This window comes from Nicotiana sylvestris, chromosome 11, assembly GCF_000393655.2.
Source record: "Nicotiana sylvestris chromosome 11, ASM39365v2, whole genome shotgun sequence".
Taxonomy (NCBI): Eukaryota; Viridiplantae; Streptophyta; class Magnoliopsida; order Solanales; family Solanaceae; genus Nicotiana; species Nicotiana sylvestris.
Genome location: NC_091067.1, coordinates 1,110,843 through 1,124,330, shown reverse-complemented (window position 1 = coordinate 1,124,330; position 13,488 = coordinate 1,110,843). Strand labels below are relative to the sequence as shown.

Genomic DNA, 13,488 nt, shown 5'->3' with positions numbered 1-13,488 from the left:
TGTGTATAATGTTATATAAATATAATTTTTTTCATTGTACAATATTTTTTTTGTATATATATATATAGTGTATAATTGGCCTCCATAAAAGTTTGGTACTTTCTTCTCCTCTTCTTCTTATTTTTTTATATACATTATTATATATTTCATATATAAAGTTCATATATAAAGTTATACATTATTATATATATATATATAATGTACATGTACAATTAAAACTAAAATTGAAATGTTTGTATTTATTCTTACTTTTTCTCGAAAAATCTATGTATAAAATCAATTTATTTGTTTTTTTGACAAATTACAAATTTGCAGCAATATTTTTTTTTTATTTCTACCATTTGAAACTTGGGGAAGAAACAAATATAAGATTTGACAAAGATTCTTCAATAATATTAATGGTTCTAAAATATATCACTATTCTCATTTTATCATCTAAACAATTTAAGTTTCCTCTAGAATTATAGATGTTTCTAGTGCTTTCACTTCTATACAATTTTATATTAAGAAAGCAAATTCAAATATAAAAGCCTTACGTGTTTTCAGAAAATAAATGCCATCATTGAAGATGTTTGTTTCAATTGGAATCTATGCGAAGCGTAGGAATTTATGAAGAAGGAATAATAGCAATAGTTGGTGATGTAAAAAGCGTTTTTTGGACCTTAGCCCTTTATTTTTGGGCTATAAATTTGTAAAATTGTAATTGGGCTAACTAATTGCAATATATGTATATGAATTGTACTTATGTGTAATTCTCTCGATGTTGCAAGGCAAAAAGCTTAAAGCCTTAAACAAAACAAAACGCTCGTTCTGTTTGAGCAAAAACTTAAAGCCTTATACGAAATAGAGGCAGAAGCGGATCTAGTATTTTAGTTCTATGGGTTCAGCATTTAAAATTATGGGTTTATATCTACTATTTATTGCAATTTTAATGATTTTTTACACGTAAATTTATGTTCCGCATTGAAAGTAGTGGGTTCAATTGAACCCGGTAGTTGTATGCTGCATCCGTCACTGAATAGAGGCACCCACAAAACAGCCTTGCTGCTTACTCTCACAGGCAAACATAAAGTTCTAGGTTTCTTTATAGATCACTAATTCTTGAATTTAGGTATATAAATTTTTTTATTGCCAATTATCCTACAATAGTAGTAGGTAAGAATTGAATAGTTAATTCCCCTTTTTCTTTGTATCAACAGTAAGTTCTATGTTTAGGTGTGCAACTTTAAAATTAATTAATTGGAACTTCCGAAGCATAAAGTTAGGATAATTGGAACTCCCAAAGCATAAAATGAAGTATTTTTTTAGATAAGAAAGAAAAAGAAAAAAAGAATTTCTTTTAGAATATTCATAAAGCTGTTATTCAATTATTTTAGAATTGTTCTTAGAAGCTTTATGTTTTCCATGCATTTAGAATCTTTGTTTGTAACGTATATTTTATCAAAGTTATTTTCCTGTCGTTAAGACTCACTGAGTAAAATGGATGGTAATGACGTTCTTTTTTTGGAACCTGTATTGATCTGCGGTATAATGTAAGAATCCATTTTGCAGGTGAACAAACTACACGTTAGAACTTCCTTCACTTCCAGTGCAATTAGTGAGCTCCGCTTTTATCCGTGGAGTATTCCTTTGAGTCGTCATCGTTTTGCTATTTCTTTGTTTACTTGGAGATCTGGCCGGAAATCTCATGTCCTGAGCAATGCGTCAGTTTATCAGTAGAGGCTTCATAGACATAGTCGGTGGGTTAAGATTCATGTGTTTTTGATAATAACTTTGCAGTATTTCAGTAGTTACTCCGAATAAAGTTTTGAAGTGAGTTTATTTTAGATATTCAAATTAATTAAAAGTATCTGATTAAATTATTGTCTTATTACCTATAAAGTTTGAAGTTATAATAGTTTTGATAAGCACAAATAATTTCCTTGGTCAAACTTAGCGATCGGATCCGTTACAACTTGTTCAAAAAATGGGCCGTGACAAAAACGACAGTAAATGGAAAGATAAGTGCATTTTCAGAATTTGAGAGGCGCTATATTACCGACCTTAGCCTACCTAATATGGCTATACCCATTTATTTTAAACATTGAATTTTAAATATAAAAGAGAAAAAGAAAACATATAAAAAGTGAGGCGAGTGGGGGAAGAATATTAGTGGGCTTTTGGACATAAAAATGTGATTTTTGAAAAAAGTAGTATTTGGAATTAAGTTGAAAAATAATACTTGAAATTTAAAATTATGTTTGAACAGATATTTCACTTTTAAAAATATTGCAATTTTGTGTGTGCAAAAATAAAAATAAAAATAAAAATAAAAAAAGTGGTCAAAACTACTTTTTGATTATTGAAAAACTTGTTTTCAAAAAATCTCCATAAACTTACAAAATTTTATGAACAAACACTTTTTTTAAAAAAAGAAAAAATTATGGACAAACGTGTCCTTAGCCATAATATACATACAAAGGTCTCTGGTTAGGAGGAATTTATCCTTAAACTTTAGCAAAATTAACTGAAATAGCCGATCGCCCAATCACTGAAATTTAAAATGATCGGCAAATATGTAATATATTATATTAATAATTTATGTATAATATTTATATAACCGTATATATATACCGAGTAGAAAAAATAAACATTGATTTTGATCGGATATTCCTAATAATAAACGAAAAAGGGCCAAAATTGACCCTGTACATCTGCCTAGGATATTTTTGTCTGTCCATTAATAGTTAGTTATTTTTTGCCCCTGTCATTTATAAAACTGGCATATATTTGCCCCAACAATTTGACAAAAGATTCACTTTTGCCCCTTTTCAATAAAAGAAAGTCATAATATACATACGGCTGCTAAGCTGAGTATTAAGAGGCAGGCTCCTCCATTTTTGTTTGTTGCGCCCAAATTCCACACTCCAAAAGCCACCACCACCGAATTAAAGGTGTTCTGGTTTGTGGAACCATTCCAATCATGACGTACGCTACTCACGTTCTTCGTCACTCCAAAAAGGTAAGGTGTGATTCTTCAGATTCCTTTTTCTTTTTGTTTATTTCAATTTGAATCCCTAAAATCTGCTTAATTTTGAATCTGATTTACAATTGTAGTATGATCCATGTTAGTCCGTGAATGGTTCTGCCGCATTTTAAGTCAATCGAGTTTGGAATCCGTGCGATTCATTTATATTGATGTTAGGTTGAACGAGGCGCATTTTCATTTGATAATCACAAGCTGCCTTTTTCACACCTCGATTATTACATGTTACCTCCCACCAGCAACTCTACCCATCAAGACTTAGAGGCACATTGGAGATTTGAATTTGAGATCTCATGGTTCTCGTCACACTTCATTTGCCACACCCTTGGGTGCGAAAAAAGATCTTTTTATTTTGTTTTTGTCTTGTAGACTTTTGGCATATGGTTTGCTGCTTGATGTTAGTCATATAGTGAAACCTCAAGCAATTGGCCAAATCATTTCAGAATGTCATATCACATATACTTGCTATCTGTATTTAGTTATTTTTTCCAGTCTCTCGCTTTCCCTTTCTAGGTTATAAGTGTTCTATTATTCTATATTGCTCGAACTCTTCAAAATCCTTGGCACACCCGTGTTGACACAACAAGGGTGTGGCCGTGGCGATCCATATCGGATTTGGTCAACTTACCTAGGGTGCTTTGACTAAATTGATGACCAAGAAGAATAGATTGATTGGGCATTTGGTTTGATTTTTGAGTTTATGCCATGTATATATATGGTTATAGTTGTATAAAGTATGAGGATGCTTTGCTATTACACGAGACATCTTATGAATATAATATTTATTTATTTTTAAAATAAAGAATTACTCCCTCCATTTCAATTTAGATAAGGTAGTTTGACTCGGCACGGAGTTTACGAAAAAAGAAGATTTTTGAAACTTGTGGTCTTAAAAGCTTAAGGGGTAAAAGCTTTGTGGGCCATGACATTTGTGCGGTTATAAACGATTCTCATTAGGGGTAAAATGAAGAGTTTAAAGTTGAATTATTTCCAAATTTAGAAATATGTCATTTATTTTGGAACAAACTAAAAAAGAAAGTACCTCATCTAATTTGAAACGGAGGGAGTAGATAAGTTTTAGTTTAATAGATTCGATTAATCGAAATATATACTCCATAATATACATTTATCAGTTGTATCCCAGCACCCCTATCCGCACTCGAAACCATATCATGAATCTTAAAACTCATGTGATGAAGAATCCGACCTCTATATCTACACCTGTATAGGATAGCCGCACCCGTCCAAGTATGGCTGTCCGGACGGGACGGGACCTCTATATCTACACCTGTATAGGATAGCTGCACCCGTCCAAGTATGGTTGTCCAACGGGACGGGCCGTCCCGTCCCGTCCCGCTTCAAGTTAAATGGGATGAGCCAATGTTAAACGGGACACGGGATGGGACGGGACGACCATTTCGTCCCGTTTGTCCCGTTTCGTCCCGTACCGTCCGAGAGATATTATTGATAAGTTACAAAGAAGCTATATAGGAGCTTACAAATATTAGTATGATAATTTGTAATTAGCTACTAAGAGGCCTAGTTCAAACAGAACCCTTCCTATAAGGTGGCTGCGTCAATTAGGTGCTCTTCAAAAGAATTATATTTGTATTTGAGATTTGAAAGTTCTATTAAAAAAATAAAAGGCTCTAAGCGTTGAATTTATTTATGAATTGTCTTAGTTACTTAATAGTTAATACTTTGAAATTATATTAAATAAATTATAACTCTATTATAAATTTATAATTACTAGAATATTTCATTACAAGTCTTTTGTTTTAATATTTTATAATTCTTTACTTAGTTTTCTAATTTTCATTTTAACATAGTAACATTTAAGTTTATTAAATAAGTCAAAAATCTAGCCGTTGCAAACTTTAAAAACATAGTAATTTTCAAAAAACTAGACGTTTTTTAAAAAAAAAATACACTTAAGGCCCACGAACCCGTCCCGTCCCGTTCCGTCCCATCCCGTTTGTTAGCGGGACGGGATGGGACGAACGTTTCGTCCCGTTTGTCCCGTCCCGCCACCATCCCGCTTAAATGTCGTCCCGTCCCGTCCCGTTAATTTGGTCCCGTCCCGTTGGACAACCATACGTCCAAGCAACATACATTCATCTTCTTCCCTCGCAGTGTGAAAGAAGAAAAGAAAAGAAAGGGATATACTTTAAATTATATACTGTGTAAAATATGAGTCTCAAGGTTTTTGGACTACGGGTTATGGAGGAGTACTAGAGCTCTGTGGAAAAATGTTGTTGGCAATATTGGTTTTGTGGTGGGTGATGGAAGAAGGATTGCTTTCCAGGATGATATTTGGATAATTAGGCATGCTCCCTTAAAAGAGTTATTCCCAGATCTTTTCAGACTCACTGTTTTACTGAATGCTACTTTGGCTATTACTAGAGGGCAAAAGGATGGAATTTCAATTTTAGGAGACATGGGGATTGAGAAGAATGGCTGAATTTTTGGAAGTACTTGAACCTTTTAGAGGTTTGACCCAAGGACAAGACAAACTACTCTGGAAAGCTCATAGCAAGGGTATTTTCACAGTGAAATCTTGTTATAGGCTAATTCTGTTGAAATTTGGAAGACAAATGCCGAAAGTATAAAAGTGGCATGCTTCACTTGGTTGGTGGCTATAAAGGCTTGCCTGACACATGAAAATGTACAGAAAAGAGGATTTAATTTGTGCTCAAAGTGTTACCTTTGTGGAGTCAAGTCTCAGAATGCCAGTTTCTTATTTTTGCATTGTCATATTACTGACCAACTGTGGCAGCTGCTTCCTAACCTGGTGGGACTTAAATGGACTATGCCTAATGATACTTGTGACCTGTTAAAGTGCTGAAGCATTGAAGTAAGAAGTACAAATCAGAATAAGTGGTGGTATACCATCTCTGCATGCATATAGTGGAGTTGGACTATATGGAGAGAAATAAATGACAAATGCTTCGAACTTCGAACACAAAGGAAACTCCATTCTGAAGATAAAGATGAATTGCTTACTTTTGGTGTATACAGAATTATGTAAATGAAGCTGAAGCAATGATAGAAGATTAGGAAGGGACACTCCATAGGACTCTCTGTAAATACTTTTGAACAACGCCTTTTCAGTGCCCTTTTTTTTAAAAAAAAAAATAATACACTTACCTTTCTCAGATTTTTTTTTCTTTCAAATGCCATCACCTAATATAAGTAATTTATGCCCTTTGGAACATTCAAATGTGTGTTCTGTTATTCCAGAACCTGTTCATCTCATTTGTTTCTGTTTCCGTTGCTTTGCAGATCAGAAGTTCTTCAAATTTATTACGGCATGACTCTCTCCGCTGGTTCAGTAATGGCACGAGGCCTTCTGTGGAGAAGGGAGATGGTATATTAGTAGATTTAATTATTCTTGTTGATGAATTATGCACGTTATCATATGTTTGTCATTCTGAACATCTAATGGTCAGTTATTTTCTTGTTATTGGCTCTCTCACGGTGGCGATGTTTTCATTTTTTTCCTTGTAATGAATGACTCAAATATGTGTGGCTTTTACAGATATTTTAAGGTGCCAGTCTGGTTTCAATAGATGCAACTCAGATTCAGCAGTCTCCAACAACAGCTGTAGAGCAGTATCTCCCACGGTTGTGACTAAACCTCTTTTCCTTTGTTACCCTCCTTTTATAGCTTGCTTTTCCTGTTGATTTTTTAGCAGCAATCAGATTATCTTAACGTGCTTCTAACTGTAGATGTCATGTGTGGCAACATATAATGGAAATGCTCTGAGAGCTGCAATTGCTCCATCTGCCTCCACTGCTAGCATGGCTTTCATGAGAGGGTTTGTTCTTTGGCTTACTTCTTCTTCCCTTATATATATTTTTAGAAAATAATTTTTTGATCAGACTCTTGAAGCAGATTCTGATTTGTCTTCTTTGTGTCAGATCACAAGTGCCTTCAAGGAGGTGTTTCTCCACTGCTTCAGGTTCTTGTTTTTAGTGTCACTTTGGCTTTTGGCTATTTAACTAGAAATCAGTTCTCAGGGCATCCTCCAAAATGCTTATAAACCATGCTCTATTTCAATGAGCATTTATCTACTCGCTGCAACTTTAGTCCTATTTTTATCAGTTAAGGTTCATGGGAGGGCAACTTCATGTCAATGCACACTAATAGAGTCATTTGCATTGACATTAACCCTATCTGCTTTAGTTGTATTTGTGTCTGTTTTTCGAACTTTTTGCCTGAGGCATCCTTCTTATCCTTAGTTGCTTTAATTTGGAAACATGGAACCAAAGAGGGAGAACCCTCAAATTTGGAGTCAAATTAATCTTGTGTCTTTTCTATTTCAGATTTTCCTCCACACCAAGAGATTGGTATGCCCTCTCTTTCACCTACAATGACAGAGGTATGTAGCTTCTCTCACTAAAGCTCCTTTGAGCATCATTATTATTTTCCACTTATGTTTGTCTTAGTGTCTCAGTGGTTCCATACTTATAATACAGGGAAATATTGCCAGATGGTTAAAGAAAGAGGGTGATAAAGTTTCTCCTGGTGAAGTGCTATGTGAAGTGGAAACAGTATGATCATTTTTAGCTTCTTTTATCATGATGTTATTGAGGGAGTGTTCTCCCTTATGTGTCTTAACTTCTGGATTCTGGTATTTATGCTACTCCTTCCCTATAGGATAAAGCAACAGTGGAGATGGAGTGCATGGAAGAGGGATATCTAGCTAAGATTCTTCGCGGTGACGGAGCAAGTAGTATCAAAGTTGGAGAGGTATTGATGCTTAATCCAACTGATTGGGAGTACCAGTTTGGTCTGTTTATCTTGGTGTTAGATAATTTAGACCTTAAGCCATGTGATAAAGGGACTCACTGTCATCTGTATTGTTGAGGGGCTCACCGTTATCTGTATTGTTGAATTTTTCACTTGTTAGTTCAGGATTTGCACTGTGTGGATGTAAAATCTCTACATAATTGTATAGATCTGCATTGATATAGTTGATGCATCACACAGCACATTCCACCACAAAGGCTAATGTGGTTATTCTAGTCCCTTCATTTGACTTATATTCTAGTTGGTCTTTTGTTTCTAGGCTGGCGCTTTGCTGAACCTTTGATATTTTAGCTAATAGCTGAATAATGAACCTGACAATTCCCTTATTTTATGATGTAATCCATCATGCCAGTTACAATAGGCTCCTAATCTCATATAGGTGACCCAGCAGAAGTTCTTCCTCTGTGAATCTTATTGTGCCTTGAGCTACATGCCAAAAAAGCTACATCATTGTGAGAATTAATCATAATTTTGTTTGTTTGATGAATGTTGGAAATTCTGTAGGTGATTGCTATTACCGTTGAAGAGGAAGATGACATTGCAAAATTTAAAGATTACCAACCTTCAACATCGGATGCTACACCTTCACCAAAAGCGCCTCCTCCTCCAACTCCTTCCAAAGAAGAGGTTGCCGAGAAACCTGTCACCCCATCAGAGCCAAAAGTTTCTAAACCTAGTGCGCCTCCGGCAGATCGCATTTTTGCTAGTCCTCTGGCTAGAAAAATAGCGGAAGATCACAATGTACTATCTTGTTCAATTAAATTTGTTTCGGAAATATGATTCAGGTTGATATGTTTTAGCCTTGAGGTTAATTCTGCATTTGTATGAACATGAACAGATACCTCTCTCAAACATCAAAGGAACAGGTCCTGAGGGACGTATTGTGAAAGCTGATATTGAAGATTATCTTGGTAACATTCTTCCTAGTCTGCATATATTTACTTATATGCTAGTTGATGTTCCTAGTCTCCTTTTTTTTTCTTATGAAAGGAAAGATTTGTCTAAGAAGAATCAATAATCTTTATTTTTCTCTCGATAATGTAGCTTCTCGCGGAAAGGAAGCCCCTGCAGCAGCTCCTAAGGCTGAGGAATCTCTTGATTACACAGATATTCCTGTTTCACAGATAAGAAAGGTACTATTTACACCTCTAGGGTATGCATCCTCATGTTCCCAGAATAAGCCAATTTTAGATGCTTGTCCGTGTTATCTCCAATTAATCCCTTGTATTAAGTGTTAGCCTGTTAGTTATACTTTTGTTACCCACTTCTTTTACAAGCACAAGGTTTTGTCCTAGTTATACCAGTTTTGGTGTAATCTGTGCAGGTGACAGCTTCTAGGTTGCTGCTGTCAAAGCAAACCATTCCCCATTACTATTTGACTGTTGATGCATGCGTCGACAAACTTATGGAGTGAGTATTACTTTCATTGTTCAACAGCCGAATTGATTATTTTTCTGTTATTCATCTTGCCTGTTGCTTGGTCTGCAGATTGAGGAGCCAGCTCAATTCATTGCAAGAGGCTTCGGGAGGAAAGAAGTTATCTGTTAATGATCTTGTAATAAAGGTATGAAATACTCCATTTAGATCCACTGTGCCACCTGACAAGGAAAAAGGAAAAGAGAGCAATGGTCCTGTTATCTCGTTTCAAGGAGTCGATTCTAGCATTTCTGTATTTCGTGAAGAGTCCAGAAAAGAGAGAAAAAGTCTTGTCAAAAACCAAGACTTTTAATATAGTTTCTAAATATATAAATTTTACACTTATATTGAAGTAATCGGTGTAAATATGTAAATTTTACTCTTATAGGTCTTTTGACCACTGTTTCAACGTTTTTTTGGAATGGAGAAGTACATAATACGGGGTATATAAGAGAGATTTTGTCATCAGTTATTTGTGGTGACCTGTCTCAGAGGTAGATGATCTGGGTAACTTCATTGCAGGCTGCTGCTTTAGCTCTTCGAAAAGTTCCTCAATGCAACAGTTCATGGACCAATGATTACATTCGCCAGTAAGTGGAAGATATGAAGCAAGAAGTCTTCTGTAGTTGAAATTTGCTGTGTATATTAATAGTGCATTCTTTCTTGCAAACAGGTATCACAACATAAATATCAATGTAGCAGTGCAGACTGACAATGGGCTTTACGTTCCTGTTGTCAGGGTTCGTTCTCATCCCAGTCTACTGCTTATAATAATTGGATATATCTTGATTCTTACTACCGGTTATATTTCATCTTGGAAAATCTGCGTTGTTGGCAGGATGCTGATAAGAAAGGTTTATCCACTATTGCCGAGGAAGTGAAGAACTTAGCCCAGAAAGCAAAAGAGAACAGCTTAAAACCACAGGATTATGAGGTGTGCATTGCAGTTAAATATCTTCTTTTGCATAGTTGGACAAAAGTATATTTTATTCAACTCTTGTTTCTTTTTTCACAGGGAGGGACATTCACTGTTAGCAATTTGGGAGGGCCTTTTGGTATTAAACAGTTTTGTGCCATCATTAACCCTCCACAATCAGCCATCCTAGCTGTTGGTTCTGGTAAGCTTGCATCTCTTTGAACTGATTCATTTCAGCTGTGATATCTTGTGCTCATCACCACTTGCTCTTAAATAGCTGAGAGAAGGATGATACCTGGTTCGGGCCAAGACCAGTATACGTTTGCCAGTATGATGTCTGTAACATTGAGCTGTGATCACCGGGTGATTGATGGTGAGTGACTTTACTGACTATTAGATAATTGGTTCTTCTTATCCACTTCTTTAAAAAGCAATTCATGATTAACCTTTAATTATTTCCTTTTGTCTAGGCGCAATTGGTGCACAATGGCTCAAAGCATTCAAAGGCTACATAGAGAGTCCAGAGTCTATGTTACTGTAGATTGATACTTCTTTTTTGTTGTTGTTGATCCTTTGAATTCTTCACGTTTTCCTCAACAAATGGGATGAATTTTGATGTATGATTAGTGGGATTTGATGTGCCAGCCTGATCTTATTGCTTGATATAAGCATTATTATTAGGGGAAAGTGGCTGAACAACTTGGGAATAAATGAGGCTGCAAAGCTGTGTACCATTGATTTAGGTTTTTCGTGGCGCAGAGTGTAAATTCCAGTTTTTGCTCGAGGTCATTGAGTTGATAGAATACTTACTGAAATTCATTATTTTAATAAGATTCACTAATCTGTTCAATATGAGGCTGTTGCTTGAATCCATGATTATCTTCTTGATTAACATATGGGTACAGTTCTGTCTGTTTCAATATCGTTTCTTAGAGCTAAGATAAAAACGTATTAGCAATTAAATTAGTGCGGCAAATGCTTTAAATCAGCCGGATAAGAAGTCGTGAAACAAGATCGGATTGATTTTTTTAACAAAATTCCAACCCCCATAATCATATAGAAAAGTTGATAGCAACTTGAATAACAGACATACATTTTTTCCCTCAATCTTTGCCTCACTAGTGTAATACACAGCCAAAACTAGGCAAATTTGGTGAATCAAAATCAATCTATCTGCTAATATGAGCAATGAAGGAATTGAGCTCTAGTTGAGAAATACCTCCTTCATTTCTTGATTGCCAAACTTCTCTACCCAAATTCTCAGCCCCACTTCTCATCTCCTTCCCTTTTTTAGACACCATCAATCTATTTACAACTTTCTCAATTGTTAATGAGTTAACCAATTCCATTTGGTGTGCTTCTTCTGTCGCTGGAATACCAACTTCTAAAATATCAATTATTAGTGAAGCATTCCATGGTTGTTCAGAGTGCATTGGCCAAGCTAATATTGGAACTCCCATTGTAATACTTTCCATGCATGAATTCCAACCACAATGACTCATAAATCCGCCAATTGAAGTGTGTCCCAAGATTTCTAACTGTGGTGCCCAATCTGTCACAACCATACCTATTCCTTCCATTCTTTCTTCATACCCTTTTGGTATTCTTGCTTTTCTTGTTTCTCCATCAAAAACATTTCCTTTATCTGCATCTCTCAACACCCACAAAAACTTTTGCTTGCTCTTTTCTAACCCCATAGCCAATTCTTGAATTTGTTCATCGGTCATTGTAGTTGCCGATCCAAAAGAGATGTAAAGAACAGATTTTGGAGCTTGTTTATCTAGCCATTCCAAGCTTTTGTGCCTGTTTCTTGAATCTTTGCCTGCAACCATTGTTAAATCTGGTAGTACAGGTCCAATAGCCCATTGCTTCTTGTTTGCATTCATTTCCAACTTGTTTAACATATCAACATAAGTTCCTTCAATCAATCTGCATGAATTGAATATATCTCCTGATCTATAGTGCATAAACTCATACTGATAAGCCATAAAATTCATGATTTCAAAGGAAAAACACCCTTCCATTGATGGTAGATTTTTTGGCATTCCCTCAACTGGAAAAGGTCTTCCAATAGCTTCCCAAAAGCTAAACAATTGAGTGAAAGCAGAGATGCAATTGAAGGCATAGGACTCTGCATTTGAAATGGAAGAAACATCACCACAGAAGACATAAGAGGGTCATGTATAGCAATAATTCTTTTCACTTTGTTGGAGAATTCATGTAGGAGATTCGAAAACGGTTCGCGTAGCTGTTTAGAGGCTTCAAAAGATGGTTGAAGATGTGTTGGAAATTTTGAGATGGAATTTTGAACTGGAGGAGGAGACTCAAAATCTGGAGTTGGGAATTCATGAAACTGAATTTTCTGCATATCTTGAAGGTTTCTTGATTTAGCCTGCTGAATGTGAGTTTTGAAGCCAACAAAATGAGTTGGAATCCCATATGAAGAGATCAGACATGAAAATTGTAGCAGCTGGTTAAGATGGCCTTGTGCTGGAAATGGCACTACAAATACAACAACAGATTCCATACTTCTCTTCTTTACTCAGATTTATTTTTGGGCAAGTTCACTGGACCATGTTATATTGAATTTGTTTATCTTTAGATAATATTTCTTGGTTTCCAAGGAAAATGAAGTCAACAAAAGTACATATTTTAAGGTAGTCTAAAGAATAGGATAAGAAAACTGAATTTTGTCAGACCAAGATATGATTTAAAAAACCTGTAACTTTACCTCATCATCTACATCATATCTAGCAGCTGTTGCTCTCTATATTTTATTTGCTTCTCAAGAATTAGTCTTCTTGCTATTTTTACTTGAATAAAACAAAGTCATTGATGGTATAGTAATATTTTAAGCCAAATTGATGCCAGCACTTTTATACAATTGAATAGAAAATCAACTTTATTAGACTCATACATCTTCCATTTTTTTAAGAGGTTGCTTCAAATATACAACTTGGAGGGGAGTCTTGGCATAACTGGTAAGGTTGCTGCCCTGTGATCAGAAGGTCACGGATTCGAATTGTGAAAATAGCCTCTTGTAGAAATGCAGGGTAAGGCTGCTTGCAATAGACCCTTGTGGTCCGGCCTTTCTCCGGACCCCGCGCATAACGAGAGCTTAGTGCACCACGCTGTCTTTTTTCTCCAAATATACAACTTGAGCAGGAGCAGTTGGCGACTGCATTGCAAGTTGAAGAGGTAAATTCCATTAATCATAGCACCAAGTGGTTGCTCAAAATTGTGTACAGGGACAATGGACATAGACCTTTTCATCATATAGGAAATCTAGAAGTCTAGTATCAAAGTAATGTACAATGT

The 13,488-nt window shown here is 35.5% G+C and overlaps 1 protein-coding gene and 1 pseudogene across 2 annotated transcripts; one reads left to right on the top strand and one right to left on the bottom strand.

Moving 5' to 3' along the window:
• Nucleotides 1-2,843: 2,843 nt before the first annotated feature.
• On the top strand, nt 2,844-11,022 carry LOC104224582 (dihydrolipoyllysine-residue acetyltransferase component 3 of pyruvate dehydrogenase complex, mitochondrial-like). Of its 2 annotated transcripts, none has more exons than XM_009776265.2 (19): nt 2,844-3,001; nt 6,308-6,392; nt 6,564-6,649; nt 6,755-6,843; nt 6,947-6,987; nt 7,352-7,407; nt 7,505-7,579; nt 7,686-7,778; nt 8,343-8,579; nt 8,677-8,749; nt 8,883-8,971; nt 9,163-9,248; nt 9,327-9,402; nt 9,777-9,844; nt 9,928-9,994; nt 10,093-10,188; nt 10,270-10,372; nt 10,448-10,543; nt 10,641-11,022. In XM_009776265.2, exons 1-19 carry the CDS (start codon nt 2,963-2,965, stop codon nt 10,709-10,711), a joined length of 1,626 nt encoding a protein of 541 aa, XP_009774567.1. In that variant the 5' UTR covers nt 2,844-2,962; the 3' UTR covers nt 10,712-11,022. The 2 variants fall into 2 exon arrangements, with proteins under 2 accessions (XP_009774567.1, XP_070018700.1); XM_070162599.1 differs by having other exon boundaries at nt 2,878-3,006.
• A 160-nt stretch (nt 11,023-11,182) lies between these two features.
• LOC104224583 (zeatin O-glucosyltransferase-like) lies at nt 11,183-12,732 on the bottom strand (annotated as a pseudogene).
• Between the last annotated feature and the right edge of the window lie 756 nt (nt 12,733-13,488).

Bases quoted from the DNA above. Each gene is read 5' to 3' on its own strand.
- LOC104224582 (XM_009776265.2), top strand. From the start codon at position 2,963: ATGACGTACGCTACTCACGTTCTTCGTCACTCCAAAAAG. The intron at 6,844-6,946 runs GTTTGTTCTTTG...TCTTTGTGTCAG, and splicing joins AGCATGGCTTTCATGAGAGG to ATCACAAGTGCCTTCAAGGA. The intron at 9,845-9,927 runs GTAAGTGGAAGA...TCTTGCAAACAG, and splicing joins ACCAATGATTACATTCGCCA to GTATCACAACATAAATATCA.